The sequence below is a fragment of the Sesamum indicum genome, linkage group LG2, assembly GCF_026168435.1.
Source record: "Sesamum indicum cultivar Baizhima isolate 11 linkage group LG2, ASM2616843v1, whole genome shotgun sequence".
NCBI classification, from domain to species: Eukaryota; Viridiplantae; Streptophyta; class Magnoliopsida; order Lamiales; family Pedaliaceae; genus Sesamum; species Sesamum indicum.
The window spans coordinates 3,470,626-3,490,473 of record NC_142658.1 but is presented as its reverse complement, the minus strand read 5'-3'; the positions used below and the strand labels follow the sequence as shown (position 1 = coordinate 3,490,473).

Below are 19,848 nucleotides of genomic sequence, written 5' to 3'. Positions count from 1 at the left end.
TTTTAACTAAAAATGCTGACCTTAACAAATAAAATATATACATAACTTTTCATTTTAAGCCTCATTCAACATTCGGTATAAATTAACATTTTTTCACCCGATCTAACGGAATGGATAGAGTTTAACAAAAAATGCTCAGAAAGGGTGCAAGTACAGTTTCAAAAGATTTTTCAAAATAAAAAGTGTCATTTTTATATTTTTAAGGGATCTAAGTATAATTAACCCAAAAAAAAATTCATTAGGAATCAGGCTCAGGACGGCGGCAACTATTATTACGTACCGAAAAATAAGCTAAAGGAGAAAATTAACAGGAAGAAATAAAAATAAAAATGTAAAAGTAAACATATTATGGGAAATTAACATTGTAAAAAGCTAATTCTACTCTCAAGAAACAACTAATGCTCAAATCAAACGTTATTCCAACCGAGATGAAAATTGGTTTTGCTGCTGGGAATCACTGGGGACAAATACAGGAAGCTGACCCCCACGCTGCGATCTGCCCTGCTGATAATAACTTGTGGTCGAACTTCTCTGTGGACCGGCTGACATTGTCGAGCTTCCAGATCTTGTCCCTCGACTCACCTGCTCGTTCACGAGGGGACCTCCGAAGAAAATTGATTGCCCTGTGTATGTTAGCTCTGTTGCAGATGAAGAACCTATGTTTCTTGTTGCAGCAGAGACAAAACGGCCGGCTTCTGGATCCCAATATACTGATGCTTTTGTTGTTTCTGTAAGGCCGGGGTTGTTTCTCCTCATTGGAGCTCGTCCCACGTTGTCGCCAACTGGGGCTTCGCTTGTGTCGCCTGCTCTTGCTGATAATGGCGACTGCACGGTTGATGATTGATATATTGGGTTGAAATGGTCTCTGGTTGAACAACTCTGTGCCAAGGGCGATGGAGTGAGATTCATGGCAAGAGGGCTACTCAAGTTGCTGATACTGTGTCCGCACGTGTCGGTGTCGTCCCGGCTAGCTCGACTGGGGGGATACGAGCTCTTGGTTGGTGATAGCCTTGACGTCCCAGCTCTGGAATTAGTTTCGTAGTATCCTTGCCTTGTGCTAAGTGGACTGCTTTTGCCGCTCATAGTGGTGCTCGATAAATGGTCGGCGTCGTAATGGTGAGGTCTGGAACCGACAGGACGTAAAACAGATGATGAAGCTCTGGCTTTTGCGCCCGCTTTAATCGCCTCGTTGGAGTCCAGTTTTGCGAGCTTCCAGGCACTGATTCTGATGGGACGTTGAGATACTTTTTTCCCTTTGTGAGGTTGTACGGCATCCGGATCAACCGTTGACGGTAGTCGCCCTGGCTCAAGGTGAGGAACAATTTCATCCTGAAAGAGAACAAAAGGTAATAAGAAAGTTTCTAGACCAGCGAGCAATCAAAATTCATATTTGTGTAATGTGATGGCAAAAGTTTTTCATTCAACCTCTAATTCGCAGTAAACGAAGATGAGATGGCAACCAAACAAACAGGCGTTAGGGTGAAAGCGTCATAATCGACTTACGAGTATGAAGATGATAGTATCTAGCAGTTAGCCACATAATTGATACCCCATTTTGAACTCATGGCAAGAACAGCATGTACGAGTAGTCAACATAGGTGGATTGCTAAGCCTTATCCTTATATGCAATACCAATGGAAAAGTTCCAATAGTTATCAAGCATTCGATCATTAGCACTCTCTTAGACTCATCATAAAGAATTGGAGACACTCAAAGACAACGAACAAGGGAACAGGCAAGCACAACTTGTTTACCGGTATGAGTTTCAGCTCGAGATAATCAGCATTATTACCCATGTACTACAGTTCTTATGGCTTTCTAACAACCAAACAATTTTTCAGAAAGCAAACATGAGAGAAAGGGAAATTGCAAGCAGCATACTGCATTGAGCAAATATTATAAATAACGGTGCAATCGGCTGAAGAAATCTTAACCAAAAAACTGCATTCTTGGAGTTCAAGATTCACCCAGATTTTAGTCATTTTACATGGTGTGAATATTAATTCCAAATCTTACTGTTTTTGATATCAACTGGGCCTGAGTTTGTTGACATTAAATTCTAGGATCAAACAGATCAGACGATTTCCAACTAAATAACGAAACAAAAATTCATTGGATACTACTATCGAAAAGGAATCTTCAGTTTGAGAAGGTCTGTTGCATGCTTATTCGGCCTAGTCTTTTTTAAATAAATGTATAAAGGAAGATGATGTCTTGGAGATCAATACCATACAAATTGTTTCTTCAGTCAGATTTTAAATTGAACTCCAGAATTCTTCGCAGATGAGTCAAAAATCAGCACATTTAAAAGAGATGAAGTGCCGTGAATACCTGATGATCCATGAATATCCTAGGTGGAGTACACCAAGCACCTTTATATTGCAGGCCCATCCCGACTGAGCTTCTTCCACTAATGGCCGTCACAGCAGAACTAGTTGGTGAAGAAGGCAAACTTTGTTGATCTCCTCCTTCTATGGAAGGTCCAGGAGGTTCGCTTTGGGTCCTCATAGCAACGACATATTCATAAGTTGTGATGCCCTACAGAAAGGAGAAAAAGATTGAGTAATGATGACAATTGGCAGCGATTTATCGTTTCACTTGACATGGACTAAGGATGCACCTTTCGGATAAGAATGATATGGAAAAAGAACAATTCTCCCAAAGGGACAGTTGCAAGAAAAGAAACGGCTGTACACAGGGCCTGAAACAGATAAAAAATACATATCAATTGAATATTACAGAAACAGTTTCCACTTGGCTTGAAATATTTTTCCAGTATGGAAAGAAGTTCCAATAGATGTGAAACTAAACCATCATAGTCTAGAAAACCATACACAACCTGTCTTGGCACAAAGCAAATAAATAAAACACTGCTGGTAAAAAGTTTACTGTATATCGTTACTTGGATCTTTTTTTAATTGCTATTGTTGAATGACTTCCAAAAGGGACTCAAGTTAGAAGCCCATGCATATATATTATAAATCACATAATTATGAGCAAAAAGTAATATAATATACCACCACAGTAGCAAATGGTGGGCGAGAAAATCCATCTCCTAGCCTGTCAACAATTTCATTCTCAGTCGCTTTTCTGTCGACAAAACAGCGAACAAGAACAGCAATGCCCACCGTACATTCAAATACAAGCTGACATAGACATGCACATGTTTGTTAGAAGAGAAACAGAGACATATATCTGGTAGATATAAGAGCCAGATCACTAGCGAGAAAGAAGGGGGAGTAACAGAGGAAGAGATAAAGAATATAAATAGAAAATGATTCACTGACCAAGCATCTCAATATAGCTTACCCAGAGAAGGCTAGCAGCCATTAAGCAAACAAATGTGATGTAGTTTTTCCTGCCCACACAATTATTCAGCCACTGCAAGTATTAAAATACCAAATTAGGATTACATGAAAGTCATCAAGCCTTGTTTGGCACAAGAGATGTTTGCTGTTACGAAATACAAAGCAAAAGAAATACTACTAGTCATAGAAAAAAGATAGATCTTTAATATGAGGAATATCACTTTGATAACTCAACTAATGTAATCCTGATTAAGCACACGATTACTGATCCATTATTTAAAACTTTTGTTCTCTAGCCGAAGAAAAAACTCACCCGGCAATGATGATCAAACCCATCAACACATTTGTCACAACTTCTGCAATGTTTGCTGAACTTGCGCACCTTAGAGGGAGAAAGGCTAGTAAATGTAAGATGATCATTTTGACTAAATAAGCAATTGGTTTACAACTGGTGGAAGGGATAGGGAGAATCAAATAAATGGAGAATGGGAGAGGGAAACGTTTGTATCACATTCTATGTTTAATTTTTTCTTGCCTTAGTTTCTTGATTCTTTTAAACAAAAGATAAATTAGTGGGCAGCAACACAATGGGATCCCTGAGGAATCAGATATTCGTTTTTCTACTGCACAAGGTACGATTCCATGAGAACAACAATATATTTGCACATAGGACCTTAGCAGCAATAGCGGCAATTGAGAAGGCACCCAAGCATGGAAATGTTAGATAAATACTCGACTTCTCCCATCCTTTCTCATGTCTTGCCACATTAAGAGTTAGGGTAGGAAATAATGTGAACTTCTTCATGCAGGACCCAAGTAGAAAAGATAGACACACCGATGAATGCATACAGGACAATCACTCCCCACCCTTGCAACCGGGCTCCTCTAGCAACATCTACAATCTTAGAACCCTCTGAAGTATGTTACAAAATACTTCCCACTTCAGATATAAGAAAGTATGACAATGATTCCATTATCATCTCATCTAGCTTTACAGAAGCAGTTCTATTTTAATTTCTCTCATTCTACAGGTTTCAAACAAAGAAATAGTGAACCAATCAAAATTTCTGCAAAGAAACTCCTGCAAATTAAGATATAAAATACATCTGTTGTTCCTAAATTTTCAATCACTTATCCCCTTTGGAATAGATAGAAGTGCTATACCTCAGCATTGCACAATGTGCAGAACAAAGCATCCTCCTCAGCATTTTGTTCCTGCAGATGATCTTCATCCTTGCGGCAGTCCTCCTTCACAAGAAAACCACAAAGGCAACCTCCAACTTTCGAACAGCAACCTGTGTCATGCCTGTAAGATTTCCCACCATTCCTCAATCCTACTTTGGTTGGCTCTTCAGTTGTGGATAAATTACCTAATCAAGACCATTCAGCCATCAAGAAAGAGCTGGGTATAGCGTTATAATCCGGTCATTGAGAAGAGACCAAATGCAACGAGGTAGACTCAGCAAAACTTAAGACAAAAGTGAAGGCATAAACGAGTGGTTTTATTACGCTCAAATGGCCTTGCCATATATCCATGCTTTCGTTCCATTATGTTCTTTTCAAATGGTGGATCAATATTTTCAAGGATATTGTTTACTTAGTATCTTCTGTGTACTAAAAATCGCTTACCAGGCAACTCTGTCCCAACATGTGATCCATAAGCTGATGTCTTGTCAGGTTCAATGAGAATTCCAGGATCAGCAGGATCAATAGCTGTGCATCTCGCATAAAGGATAAATACAGAGAGTGCCTGAAGGTAATAACTAGACATGATAAGAAGCAGAAAACATTTTGAGTTTGCAAAGAAACAACCTGAAGAATGAGCTCAAATTAGACTTACCAGGAAGGAATAAATGCCAGTGGCTATGTACTCATAGATGTCCTTTCCAAGAAAAGGAGCAAAAAACGCATAGAAAGCAACAGATAATAGGAAAAAGACTGTTATAGCTACCACCTGCAAGGGGAAGAAGTAGTTGAGAATAACCAAAACACCAAAAGACAATTAGATAGAATGATCCCAAAGGGTAAGCAAATTGTAAATAGTGAACACGATTTTGTAATTTCTACAACATAACCTATATGTAACAAAGACAATAAATTACCACATTTAGAAGAATTTAATAGGGAATTTCCAGACTTGTGAAAGAGTTGAAGATATGCTATTGGGGTTAAACTGCAACTGCAATGGACTGGAATAATGCATCTATTAATTTATATTATCTCAATTTTCATACTTAAATAGCTCACTAAGATTAAAGCAACTGACTATAGTGTCCAAAACCAAAGCACAACCCCATGCGTGATTCAGAAATCTATCTACTTGACAACCCAAAGAATTAGTAGAAAGCTTCAAAGCTGTACAAGCATGGGTGAGAAACAATATAGAGTGTAGCCAGTGACCCAAAACTTTGAGGATCTTCTTGAAAATATTACTTCTGCAGGTATGGTGTGCGCGTACAAAAAACAAAAGTATCCGTTTACGATTAAGTTGACTTGATTTCAACACAAATTTCCTTGTATAAACCAGTTGCAGTTATCTAAAGTATGTCGAAAATTACCTACCCCATTTACTCCAACAGGCATTTATCTAAAACATGTTTGAATTCCGTACTTGCTTTCTCTTGTTTAGATTAACAACATTCATAATTTGGTAACTACAGCCAAGCCAACAACTAAAATTAACAGTAACAATCACAAAGTACAAACGGTAGACATTAACAACACCACAAAACAATAAGGCAGCAAGTTTGAACTACCCAACAAAAGTCAAGAACAAGAACCCACATTTCAAGAGTCAAACCACCGCCAAGATGCCTACATTTAGTAATTCTAAACGAACCACATTTTAAGAATAGGTGAAAAAGAAGATAATCAAACCTGAAAGGAGTGAGCAGGGAGTTGCCAACCATGACGCCTAGCCATTGATTCAAAAACACAGCAAAAATCAACACCATTCACTAGAAATAACTAACATTTAACAATGCCGGAGTACAAAAAGAAAGGAAAAAAAATCATGAAATATCAGACATTACAGAGCACAGTTGAGGAAATCATCCCGTCCTTAAATTTTTCACTATATTTCTTGAAAAATCACTTAACCCACAAACTGCAACAGCCCCCCCAAGATTTTAATACTGACCCAGATGCCAAGAACCCATTTTTAGACAACCCATTTACTTGTTTTTCCAAAATCTAGGGCTCCAGCACTTGGATTTATCGATTAATGAGCCATCTTAAAGCAGAAGAAAATCGAAAAAAGGAAAAGGGTGTCTTGTATTTTAATGTTCTAGTAATCCTGACTGCAGTTTGGAGTAATATATTTTCATCATTTGTGTTTTTCACCACAGCTCCTTTTATCCACTCTTTTTCTGTTATTGGACTTCAACTAGACCCTTTTACAGGGTTTTCTTTTTGTTTTCTTCCTCCTTGGGGGGGGGGGGGGGTGTGGGGTGGGGGGTATAAATTTCTTTCAATGTTAGAAAAATATTTTCTTTGAATTAACAAAAGCATAAAAGTAATCTAAAAAGTTCATTTATTTAGTCATTTTAATTCATTAATTAATACATTTAAATTCTTTGAAATGCATCAATAATTTTAAATTAAATTTTGCAATAAAAAAAGAAAATAAAATAATAAATTAAAAGATTAAGAAGGCAAATGATTACTCAAAGAAACTTGTTTTGAGAACAACACATTTTTTGTCAACAATCAATTAAAAAACACCTCAATTAGTTAGCATATTTACTAACACTAAGCTTTATTGCACTTCAAAAATGTACTTATTTGTTTGGTAGAATATCCCATCACTTCTATATATCTTTTTAATTAAAATAAAAGTTAAAAAATGAATATGCAAAAAGTTAACCATTTTTACAAGGAAATAATCATCATAATTTGGATTCAAAAAACATCATAATCCAATCATTACTCCATAGAAAATGCCAACTTAGTTACTTTTTTTTTTTTTTGTCTCCATTATATTTATATGGATTAAATTTTGTCATAATAATAAGTTCTGTAGTGTTAAATTTTGACGCATCGATTGTCATTATATTTGTATTCTCACTAAACAGTCACCGTAGATGTACACAATTACTGTGACTAATAAATTTTCAAAAATTACATAACCATAAAATTATTGTCACTTAATATATACATATATAGATATTAATGATAATTTTGAAATTATTATTTAATATTTTATTATTAATATTATTTTTTGTTGCACTGCAATATTTAATAAAGGGTAAATAGCAATTTACCCTCCCCCTCCCTGTACCTTTTAAAATGATACAAGAAGGTAAATTGCTTCATTTTAAAAATCATAGGGGTGTAAATTGTTGTATTTTAAAAAATACAAAATCGCTATATATTTTTTCATAAAGAGATAATTTGCTCATTTGTAATATTACAAGGGATTGCTTGCATTTTTTTCATTTCAATAAATTGGCAATGAGGATACTAACTTTACTATATATGTATGTACATATTTAATTGAAGTTGAGGGCAATAATTGTAGGCATGTGGGGTGTAGTTTCTTATATCAAACATTGCATTTTATAACAAAAACAAACTTTGACCTAATGAGCTGCCCCTTGTAATAAACTATTTGTAGTTGAAGATACTTGTCCAAAACACTATGTTGCTTGGAAAATGCTTCTATACAACAATTATTTTAATCTCCTTTTATGATCTTGCATTAACATGGATGGACCCCTTGATTTAGTGCTTCACCTACAATCTTTTTTCTTTAAATTATTAGGGTAAATTACGTCGAGCTTTTATGAGGTTCGATTAATTTTTATTGCTTGAGATTATATTACTGATACCCCTAATAATAATTTACCGCCCAATACTTGACCAATTTTATTGACTTTCCATAGGGTGTAATTTAAATTTTGTATTCAATTGCTTAAAATATTCTTTTGGACCATAGATTACAATTTTACATATTTTTTAGTATATATATAGTTTAATAATAACATCCGTCCAATATCGGATTTTTATATATATATTTTTTATAATAAACATCATATCTTTTTATATGTTTTTTTTTTCATTAGTGAGGATAAGTCTATAATACATGACACGGACACAGTGATAAGAATGCGGTACAATACGATACGGACATGGCTACATAAAAAATATAAAAAATTAGGACATGACATGATAGTAACACGAATATATATAATATATATTATTACATCTCAATCTCTCATAAAATTAAAATATGAAATATAAAAAATATCAAGATAAATTAAAAAATAAGCATGTCTTATATTTGTAATTTTTAATCAAATGTGGCTTTAAAAATATACATAATCACTTTATTTTTTACAAATTACATAATAAAAAATTTCTAATACTCAAATTAGTTAAATCATCACGATCATCTTTTGAATTTTTAATAATTTTATCCCAAAATTTTTAATTTGAGAGCAGTGAACTAATTCTTTTTATTTTTTAATCAAGCTCAAATTTCTTTCTTTTTTTAGAGAAAATACAGCCCAAATTTTTTTAAAATTATAAAAAAAACACTAAACGTATCCAAAGTATGTAGGACACGCCAACACGTGCGTCCGTGCCATGTTCTTTTTTTTATATTTATTTTATATTTTCAGACACACGGATGCCATGTCCAAGACGTGTCCGAGCTGTGTTCGAGATACATATCCGACGCTGCATCAGGTAATTTTTCAAAGTATTCGTGCATTATAGGAGTACGTTGACATTTTCACCTTACCATCCAAAAATTATATAATTACATCACATATTAAAGCCGTACGAATAATTTTTTAAATAACAAAAATGCATTAGAATTGTATCGACAATTTACATACTACTATAAACTGTCATATGTATCTGTCCAAATCCCCTGGGCATGGAGAGATCTGTGGTTGCTGAATGTCATAAAATACCACAGCTGACAACAGTCTTTTGCTTTCAATTTTTTGTTGTTTTTGTATGTATGCTTTTATTAGCAGTTTGGTTGCTTGAGAAGTTATTTGCTGCTTCATTTGGCAATGTCACTTGTTTTCTTTTTTGGTTTTCGGCACTTGGTGTCTCTAAGTCTATTGAACTCGAGACTAATCACTTCTCGTCATTAAAATTTATTAGCTGGTTTGGAAGAGTTTTGCATATGATGAAATTTGAATACAGAACTTCCCACTAAATATATCGACCCCACATATATTAATACAATAAGACCTTACACCATTGTACCAACTCTTCGAGTTGCAATGTCACCTGATTTTATTCCACACTGTTTTGAAGAGTAAATCAGAAGAAATATTTATTATGGCGGGGGAGGGAGGCGGTGATGGCGGGGACAGGATTGAATTTTATTTTTTTTCATAAAAATATATATTATTATACATATTATATATTATATCATATATATTTAAATGTAAAATAATATTTTACATTTAAAAATCAATTAAATCGTACCTAAGACACGTGCAAATTTTACACAAACAACACCTTGGTACATTGTACTAATACCACCCAAAAGACGTACCTATAATTTTATAAAAACCAAAAATTGTTCATATAATTAGATCAAAATTTAGAAAGTATTAATATAATTTACCCTTTATTATTATATATATATATATATGATAAAGTAGAATGTCTCAAATTCGTATCGCATATGGTTCTATATATAAATTGATCCTAATGTGAAAATCAGATTTATGTAGTTTGTTAAATTTTTCTTTTTTATTTTTATTTTTTGATTCTTTTAGGATAATTTATTTGCAAATGGATTACATGAGATTTATGATAATCTAATTAATTGAAAATATTTAGTGGAATTTTTCTATGTGCATTCACTCTCGAAGACCCTATTTATTCATTTTCATAGAAATAGTAATTGCATGTGATAAGTGAGAAAATAGTATGGGTCCAATGGAATTGGATAATTGCTGAAGACTTGGGCCGAAACGTGTGTGGGTCTTGAAAGGGGGACTTTACAAAAAAACACGTTAGCATTTCGACGCCCAAATCAGTGTTGGATTCAAAATGAAATAAAACAAAAAAGTAAATAAATGTACTTATAAATCGAGATATGATGACAGAAATTCAAGAAGAGTGTAAGAATTCATGAGAGAATGCTTGAAATCTTGAAAGGATGCTTAGAGAGTCAGGGAACAGTCCCCTATCTGGGGGACCAAACTTGTACATATAAGGGAATGTCCTCATCCGCTGAAGGGCTATTCCACTCCTAGATTTTTGTGAAGAAGGGTTGGATAGCTGGATAAGGGTTAGATTATCCTTACCCATGCTTGGATGTGTATAACAAGAGTCTCCTTCAGTTTAGGGAGACCCTCACCTACAGCGAGTCATAGCCATTAGGGAATTCTAGTTACTAGGGGGTCTTTCCTTACTTACTTTTTCTTCCTAGGGCTGACGTGATCCGACGTGGCAGCTGACTAGTGGGTCAATTGGACGCTATGTGAGAGAGGGAGCTGCCACATGCATGGGCTTTTTGGACTGCAAACCTTGCTGGGCTACAACTTTGGGTTCGGATAGGGGGGGTGTCATGGGCCTCTGTCCTTCTCCTCGGGCTTTTTAGTCTCCTGGGCTGGTATGTTTAAGTCTGGGGTTAGCCGTCCCAAGTGCACCTGCTCTTTTGGGCCGGGGCCTCCTAAGCGTGCACATCTATATGCTTACATCAATATTCAATAAACTGAACAACAAAACGAGTCAATCAATATATCAATATAACAAATAACAATAAAATAAATTATGATAAACGTACAAAAAGCAGATAAAATCAGGTGGAACTCGAAATCCATTACATTGAATTTATTCATAATATATCAGTCTTCTTGTAGGCGAAGACACCATTACTACGTAGACCTATTCACTTGCCCAAAATGACGTTCACATTAGAATAACATTTCTAGTATTTTGCTATATTAATTTTTATGGAAAACATTTCAATAAATGAAAATCAAATATCATTTATGCAATTATATTTTCATAATAAACATAAAATCAATGACTGATCCGCAATTATATATAATTAAGACAATACAGATTCTGTAAGAAGAAAATGGACAATGAATGTCACTTTTTCCCAGCTATAAATTATATCAAACTCTGCCTATTTGCATGCAACATAAATCTTGTCAAGAGGCTGACAGAGACTCACACAACATGAAGACCTCACTTTCTGTTGTTGTTCTTCTGTGTTTGGTTTTACTTTGTACAGGTTTTACTCATTCAATTTTTATTTGTTTGTATACATGCATATTTAAGTTGAATATTTTTATTTATTTAAATGAATTCTATACTAAAATTTGAGTTTTTTTTGAGTAAATTACAACCACCTTCCATGAGGTATGGTATAATTACCAATATCTTCTCGTTATTTGAAAAATTACGAGTATCCCCCAGAGTTCAACATCCATCTAACAATGAGCTCTCCCGGTTAGATTTTTATCCAACTTTTGTGGTAAATTATTCAAAATACCATTTTCGATTATGAATTATAATTTTATATATTTCTCATAATTTTTTAAAATATTTTTACGGACCAATATGCCGATCGATTATTTACTTTACCTACCCTGGACGTTTTCTTATATATTCTTTCAAACATTTATTAAACAAACATCACGGATAAAACAGTAATTCCCACCTCACCATTTAGGGTCTATATAATTATTCTCCATTCGACGTGTGTATTTATAACTTTCGGAACAGCAGGAGTACTCATAATTATGTCAAACTTAAGAAAAAATAGCTATAATTTTTCATTTTTGTCGTTGTCGTTGTTTTATTAAACAAGTGTAAGGATATATAAGATGAATGCAAATATTGATGTTATGTTAATTTGATGGCAGGTGAGGATGAAAGTAAGGCGAAAACTTGCACGCTGGAACTTACCTTCCAAGGCGCAAAATGTACTCAGGAGATATGCGGTAAAGTGTGCATAAAGGTGCAAGGAAATAATGCAAAAGGTCAATGTACTGCGAATGGGAAATGTAATTGCGTCTATCCTTGCTAGCCATACTCTATTTCAAAATAAGCAACTACACAATTATTATTTCTTATGCCTATGATTGCACTTAAAAGATGTAATGCTATAACATCTATATATTATTACTCATACGTGCCGATGAAATTGGTCTGTAGATTTTTATCAATATATGTCGGATGCTGCTCTAAATTCCTTTATAAATAGAGGTCATGTTTTGTAGCCGAAAAGGTTACTTAAGCTACTCCTCGCCTCTATCACTCTCGTCCCTGTCATGGTGTCAGAAAGGGCTAGAATGGTCTTTGAGGAGGAGGACCCTACGAAATTAACCATGACTTCCTTTATAGCTTTCTTGTCTATACTACCTGACCGCATATTTCAAAGAAATGTGGAACGGAAAAAGCTTTACCCGAGAGGGAAAAAGAAAAACAAGCAAAGCTCTGAAACTCTACAAGATAGGAGGGAACTTGGAAAAAAATACAATGGCTAAGTGAAAAGAAAGCGGAGAAGAAGGTGACCAAAGTAATAAAGAAGAGAAAACCTACTTAATCTGCCAAGAAACTCACAAGAAGTCATGTCAAATGAGGACTCTAACAACAATATTGTTTTCGAATCTAGCAGTTCGACACTTGCACTATTCAGGATTTTTTAGTCCAAATCAAAGATTGGGCTCCACCTGTCAGCCCATCAAGACTAGGTCCTGCTGACCCAATAATAAAAGGTAACAAGAATATTTTATCAAAATCAAACTAATGTGGCAAGATCCGAGAAAAAAAAAAAGTCCTATCAGCAAGCCTAATCATGGGACGATAGGGAGGACATGTCACTTGTATTAAACTTTGGTACACATCAATTTACTTGATATTCCCCTATTAATTGTATTGGTTAATTTTTACACAATATCAGACATAAATATTTTAAACCATAAGCAAGAAACAAAAATAAATATAATATTCAAAAGTATGTGTAAGCATGCAAATTAATTGCCAATTATATATAGACATGTGCAATATATTTTTTTCATTAATTTTATATTTTTTTATAAAATAAAATATTGATTGATGGATAAAATCAAATATTATCGTATATGGAATTAAAGATTGAAGATGAAGGCAATTTAAATCCTTGCTTGCCAACAAAAGAAGCAAATACCAATGAATTGGCTTTTGCCTATCTCGCCCATTGTCCCTTCGCATTGCATTACAAATGACTACGTTGAAAATTAAATTAAACTATTTGATTAAAATTCGATCGATAAAAATTCTCTTGAATTTGATTTGTTAAACTTAACAAATCAAACTTGAACAAATTTTTTTGTTCATTAACCTTTCAAACTCGACTCGTATTCTATTGAATTAGTACAAACATACTTAAAACATCAAATTACTCATATTTAGTTAAATTAAAACTCGTTCGAATTCGATTATAGCAATAACCAAATTATTTATAATAATTCAAATAAATTTGGACATTAATATATTTAACTTGGCTCCAATCATTTATAGCCCTTCATGGAGGGTAGTGGTATAATTTCCTTATTAAAGCCTATCTTGATTAATGTTTGATTGCCAAGAATCATTGCTCTTTTTAATGATGATGACTATTTGAATGATGAATTTTCCAATTTTAGGCTATTTGATTTTCTTCCATATCAATGTTGCTTATAAATTGCATGTTATCTTTTTAGAAAGAGTGAGATATATGTTTTTTTTTAAAAAAAAAAATCTCGACTCATTAGCAAAAATACGACTTTTTATTATGGTTAATTATTATAATTAATAATAAAAAATCGTGACAGATACTGATCAACTACGGCGACATGAGCAACAACTATTAGCCATTGTTTCCGCAAGCAAGATCGAAACATTTATTAGAGCTAATTAAAAACTAGGACAATTATTTTGGGCATAAGTAAAACCAAGTAAAATGTTGATTAATCATTGTCAAAATTTAAATTTTGCATCAATTTTGTATGATTGTATATATAATATTGATTTAAAATTATTTTAAAGCCGTAAGAATTTATAGTGTAGAGAATAATCAATTCTTTTTACAGTGATTGCAAAATTAATTCTATAGAATTGGTTCTTGGCAATAAATAACATTCAAAATCAGAAATTGGATTCATTAATAACATATAAGATTTGAAAAATCTGTAATTTAATTTAGAAAATAATGAAACATTGACTAACTGTTTTTTTCCCTATAAAATGTCCATCGACTTCACTAATTATATTGCAATTTAAATCTCCATAAAAATTATAAAGAGATTCCTCATCAAAGAATGAACAGCTCACTTCGCCTTGCCCTTCTTCTATTCTTAGTTCTATTTTGCAGAGGTTAGTGTTTATTTCTTCCTCTTCTTTCAGTCAGTTATAGCTCATGAATTCTTGTTTCTTTGGTCGTATAATAACATCGACACCTCCTAATATTAAATTTAATTACATAAATATTTTTTATTTTTTATAATTTTACACGTACATCCCCTGAGGAGTGTCGATGTAATTTACCTCGAGTAATGTCATTCGCAAAATTTTATCCTCGAAACAGAGCTATATATATATATATATATATATATATATATATATAACTTCAAATAGTGTATTTTACAAAAGGTCAGGGATGTTTGTGCAATTAATCTTAACATTTGGGAGTATCAACGAAAGTTACCCTTTAGTGTTTTAATTGCAATTTCAATGAGTTCATCTCACAACACTTCTCTGAAATTGATTCTTTTTCGATAAATTACGCTGTCATTTCATAAGGTTAAGTCTAATTACACAAAAAAAAAAAATCCATACACTTTGTAAAATTACAAGCACACACTGTAAATTTGTAATCTTGATTTACACTAGCACCCCCTTAGGGACAAAACTCACTACACCCTTAAGACAATTACATTGATATCCCGATTCACTGTGAGCATACTTATATAATTTTATTAAAAACTAACGGGTGTGAATTTAATTTATTTTTTCTTTTTTGTTTTCCATGTCTTGTTTAAGACATGCCTCATTCTTTAAAAGTTTATGTTGTAATATTTTGTTGCAGCTGAGAATCAAAGTAAGGCCAGAGTTTGCAGACAACAAATTACGTTGCCAAGTGCAGTGTGTACTAATGATCTATGTGCTCAAGAATGCAAGAAGAGTGTTAAAGGAAGTGATATACAAGGTTACTGTATTGAGAGCGATATTTGTAATTGTGTTTATCGATGTAGTTAGGAGCGCTCGTATATGTGATGGTGAACTTTTACGTCGCTATATACCTTAAATAAGTTTAAGATTGTATTTTAAAATAATCGAGGATTGAAATTTTCTCCGTGTTTAGAAATTATATCATTTTATGTGTTCTATTTTAAAAGGGAAAAAATGCAAGCAACTCTCTTGTGATATCGTAAATGAGCAAATTACCCCTTTATGAAAAAATATATAGCGATTTACCTCCTTATATTTTTTAAAATACAACAATTTATCACATATGATTTTTAAAATGAAGCAATTTACCTTCCTGTATAAGGAGATAAATTGTTTCATTTTAAAAAGTATAGGGGAATAAATTGCTGTAAGTTTTTCATTGAGAGGTAATGTGCTCATTTTCAATATGATATAAGGATAAATTGTTGTTCACCCAATTTAAAAGTATCAATGTTCTTAATTTAAAATTTTTACCGACTGAAACGAAACCATTAAGTTATCAAATGATAGGCAATTAAGCTAAAATTATATTAAGGATAAATAGCACCAATTTCTTTCAAGATTGGACATAATAACAAACATTAGGGGTATATTAGTAATTTTCCAAATAACGAGAGGGGATATTCGTAATTATACCAAATAACAAGAAGGCCCATTTTAACATAAAGGAGAACGAAACTATAACACGACGAAAGATACAAATGAGTGATGAAAGCCAAGTTTTAACATAATGCGGTTCTGGATTTTCCGCTCGATCCTATCGTAAGTTTTATTTATGTTATACTTTCCTAGCTTCATGACCAACTACTCCAATTTTTATGTTTAAGAAAATGGTTCAACTCAAATGCTACTAGAACATTATCCGCGATTAGACGACCATGAAGGGAACCAAATTTCGTCGAATGTAAATTACTAAAAAAAAGGGCCAAATATGAGAATAGGCCGTAAACTAAATGCGTCAAAAATTAAACTAGATATAAAGGGGTACAAATTACAGGACACTGTTCAAAATTTAAGAAATTATAAGATCAAATATTTTAACCATATATAGTTACAGGATTAAAAATATTAATTTTTTATTTCTGATTAGAACATCGGATACTGTGCATTTCTAGATAACAAAAAATTGGGTCTTGATGTTTTATATATAAATGAGAAATTTTTGTCCATAAGGCCTAGCCTAGTATGATATTTTTTTTTTTTTTTTGAGAAGGATATCTTGTTAGTAAAAAGGCAAATCATATATATATATATATATATGTCAGAAACATTTATTGGAATTTTATTCCAAATTGGAAAAATTAGATTTCTGGAAATCGAATTGCAAATGATTGAATTTTTTTTAAAAGAACTTGATTAATTATTTAATTAAGGACTCTTTCATTTATTAGGGAACCAGCGTATGACCCGTGCTATGCACAGATTATTTAGTCATGATTAAAATTATATTCTATTAACATTTCAAATATGTGAAAGTCAAATCAATTTTTTTTAAATAAATTACTTTTTTCATAAAAGAATTATAGTCCATCAACATCAAAAAAATTTATAAAAGTTTGCAATTATAAGAACATATATATCTAAACGTCATAAAATATAATAATAAATAGGGGGGGTGTAATTTAAATATGTCAAATGTATTGAAAATTTGATGAGTTGTTTGTGAGTAAAATCAAACTCTAATTTTAAATTTATTTTTCAACCAAACAATCGAACCTGCTTCTATGGTTTTTATCAAAATATTTTTGTGCTATCTTGTAGAGCTTGAAAAGAGGTTCAAAACAGTGTGTGAATCATCGAAAACAGATTTAAAATGAATGAGATATGAATTTTTAAATTTTTGTCGAAAAATACATTGTCCTTGGAATTTGGCCCGCGATCTCGTCCGAAAACGTTCGCCTTTGCTGGAGAGAGGAGGCTGAGTCAGTGCTGACCATGCACCAACTTCGCACGGGTCTCGAGCCAATGGGAGCGATGATTGTGCGCTAATCACGCTCCAATAGACACACAGTCAGCGCCTGCACGACATTAAGGTGGCCCTCGGCCATGCACCAATTTGGCACGGGTCTCGAGCCAATGGGAGTGAAGATTGTATGCTAACCGCGCGCCAACAGGCACACAGTCAGCGCCTGCGCGGCACTAAGGTGGCCCTCGGCCATGCACCAGCCGAGCCGAGCCGCGAGCCATGACTGGCTTGGCTAAGGCTGTGTTTGGCATTTTTTTTTCTGCCACAAAGAAAAACTTATTTGATGAGGCGATCATTCCGAGTGTTTGAAACTAGTTTATTTTATTTTTCTTAGTCAAAATAATTTCATTTTCTCCAATTTGTATCGTAGAAAGTTAAGAATGACTTAAAAGATCATATTTTTAATTTCTTTTGCAATATTTTATAATTACAATTTATATGAATATGATTATTTTGTGATTGCAACGGGAGCCCATCTTAAATTTTTAACATCAATCTTAAATTTAATAAAAATTACATTTACCTGAAAAATAATTATATTAACTTTCTTTGGAATAAGATTATATATTAATGAAAATTAAGTATATTCTATTTTTATTTTTATTTTTTTCCTTAGAAAATCTGTAATTATATTTGCTTCAAATAATATAAATTTTTCAATGATTAGAAAATCTATAATATTATTGTAATTGATTCTTAAATGCTTACCAATATATTAAATCAACTTCTTCCTATATATATTATGTGCAGTTTTACATATTTTCAGAAGTTGTACAGAGAGACCAATCAAAGTATGAAGAGCTCAATCAGGCTTCTTGTTCTTCTATTTTTAGTTCTGCTATGCAAAGGTGATTTTTTATATCCATTTCTTCATCTTCTCTTGCAAATTTAATTATAATTTACCTTAATACCCCCGACGTATAGATAAAAGTACTTAAAGATTAATATAATCTAATTTAGTTGGCGAAGTTGAGACCTCATGACTACATGATCATAGGGTCAAATCCTATCAACGTGTCGGTATTGGTTATAAGAAAAGAGAATGAAAGTACTTAAAGTAAAAAGCGTAAATTACATAACACTCCCCTGTGTTTTTGTGAAATCCCACCGTGTTAATTTTATAGGCACTAAAAACTAACGGAGAGTGTCTGACACTTGCTTATTGTGCTAGTGGGCTTTATTTTTTTCCATTTTTCGGCATACTTTGAGTGTATAATATTCATTTTGCCCCTTTCCTTCATATTTAAATATATTTTAATTAATTAATTTATATTATTATTTTATTTGAATATATTTATTTATGAAATATATAAATTTAAATATAAAAGTACCTAAAAAAGTATATAAACTTTTTTAAACTAAAATTTTATATTTAAAAACGCAATACAAATTCACTCTTCAAATTTAAATATTTACATAAATATAAATAAAATTAATTATAAAATTATATAATACTACCTAAATTAAATTATTATTTTATTTAAATATATTTAAATAAATTATATGTATTCATAAAATAATACTAATTAAATATCAAAACACCTAAAAATTTAAAAATTAAATGTTTATCAAAAAGTTCTTGTCACTAATAAGTTTTTAGAGAAAACCAAAAGTATTAAGATATATATCATTAGTGATATTGAAAAAAAAATTGAGATCAGCACTTAATATTTTTTTATTAATATTACATACTAAATTTTATTAATAGCGTTGCAGGTGAAAATGAGAGCAAGGCAAAATTCTGCAAACAAGAAATTTTCATGGAAGCTGCAAATTGCGATCGACAAACATGTCCCCAAGCCTGCAAAAAGCTCAAATTAGGAGATTTTTTATCTGCGTATTGTCAATTCAGTGATACGTGCGAGTGTTTATATCGTTGTTAGTCATTCTCGACACACCTCATATCTGAAGAAAACTTTTGGTCAGATATATTAACGACGCTCAAATAAACGGAAAATGTAACCAGAATAAATATAAGTCTTGAACTATCTCATTTTTTTGTTTTTCTTTCTTTTTTTCGTACAATTTATAGTTCGAACAAAATTTGCTACATCATTTGCTATTGTCGAGTACGAGAGTAAAAGTCGGTAATCAAATTCGATAAACTTCTAATGTACAGATTATGTGTGTTTAGAATGCAAAAATTATACGGTATCGATTATTAATATTCATATATTTCCGCAAGTGGGACTTGAAATCAAGACATCTACATTTATATATTGAATATTGATAAAACAAATGGGAACAACGGAAAAAAGAGTATCTAAGAATAAATACTCGTAGAATTTTCGAACCCTTTTTTATTTCACTGGCCGTCGTGACACATTGTTGCCGTACGTATAGTAAATTATCTTTTAAGCTTTAATTTGGCGGACGATGAATTAGTAGAAATCTCCC

At 32.5% G+C, this 19,848-nt stretch overlaps 1 protein-coding gene and 3 long non-coding RNA genes across 4 annotated transcripts; 3 read left to right on the top strand and 1 right to left on the bottom strand.

Moving 5' to 3' along the window:
- Positions 1-234: 234 nt before the first annotated feature.
- On the bottom strand, positions 235-6,686 carry LOC105178457 (DHHC-type zinc finger family protein). Its single transcript, XM_011101928.3, has 10 exons — positions 6,186-6,686; positions 5,149-5,262; positions 4,938-5,058; positions 4,473-4,678; positions 3,622-3,690; positions 3,310-3,381; positions 3,018-3,146; positions 2,621-2,701; positions 2,332-2,538; positions 235-1,329 (listed from the first exon to the last, which is right to left on the bottom strand). The coding sequence occupies exons 1-10, from the start codon at positions 6,228-6,230 to the stop codon at positions 415-417; spliced, it is 1,959 nt and encodes a 652-aa protein (XP_011100230.1). The 5' UTR covers positions 6,231-6,686; the 3' UTR covers positions 235-414.
- LOC148789114 (uncharacterized) lies at positions 1,206-2,386 on the top strand. The gene is made up of 3 exons (XR_016064071.1): positions 1,206-1,346; positions 1,439-1,756; positions 2,284-2,386. It is a non-coding gene; the product is annotated as an uncharacterized LOC148789114 (long non-coding RNA).
- A 4,756-nt stretch (positions 6,687-11,442) lies between the features above and the next one.
- Positions 11,443-12,421, top strand: LOC148789113 (uncharacterized). The gene is made up of 2 exons (XR_016062997.1): positions 11,443-11,523; positions 12,158-12,421. It is a non-coding gene; the product is annotated as an uncharacterized LOC148789113 (long non-coding RNA).
- A 2,118-nt stretch (positions 12,422-14,539) lies between these two features.
- LOC148789112 (uncharacterized) lies at positions 14,540-15,589 on the top strand. Its single transcript, XR_016062812.1, has 2 exons — positions 14,540-14,630; positions 15,343-15,589. It is a non-coding gene; the product is annotated as an uncharacterized LOC148789112 (long non-coding RNA).
- Positions 15,590-19,848: the final 4,259 nt, after the last annotated feature.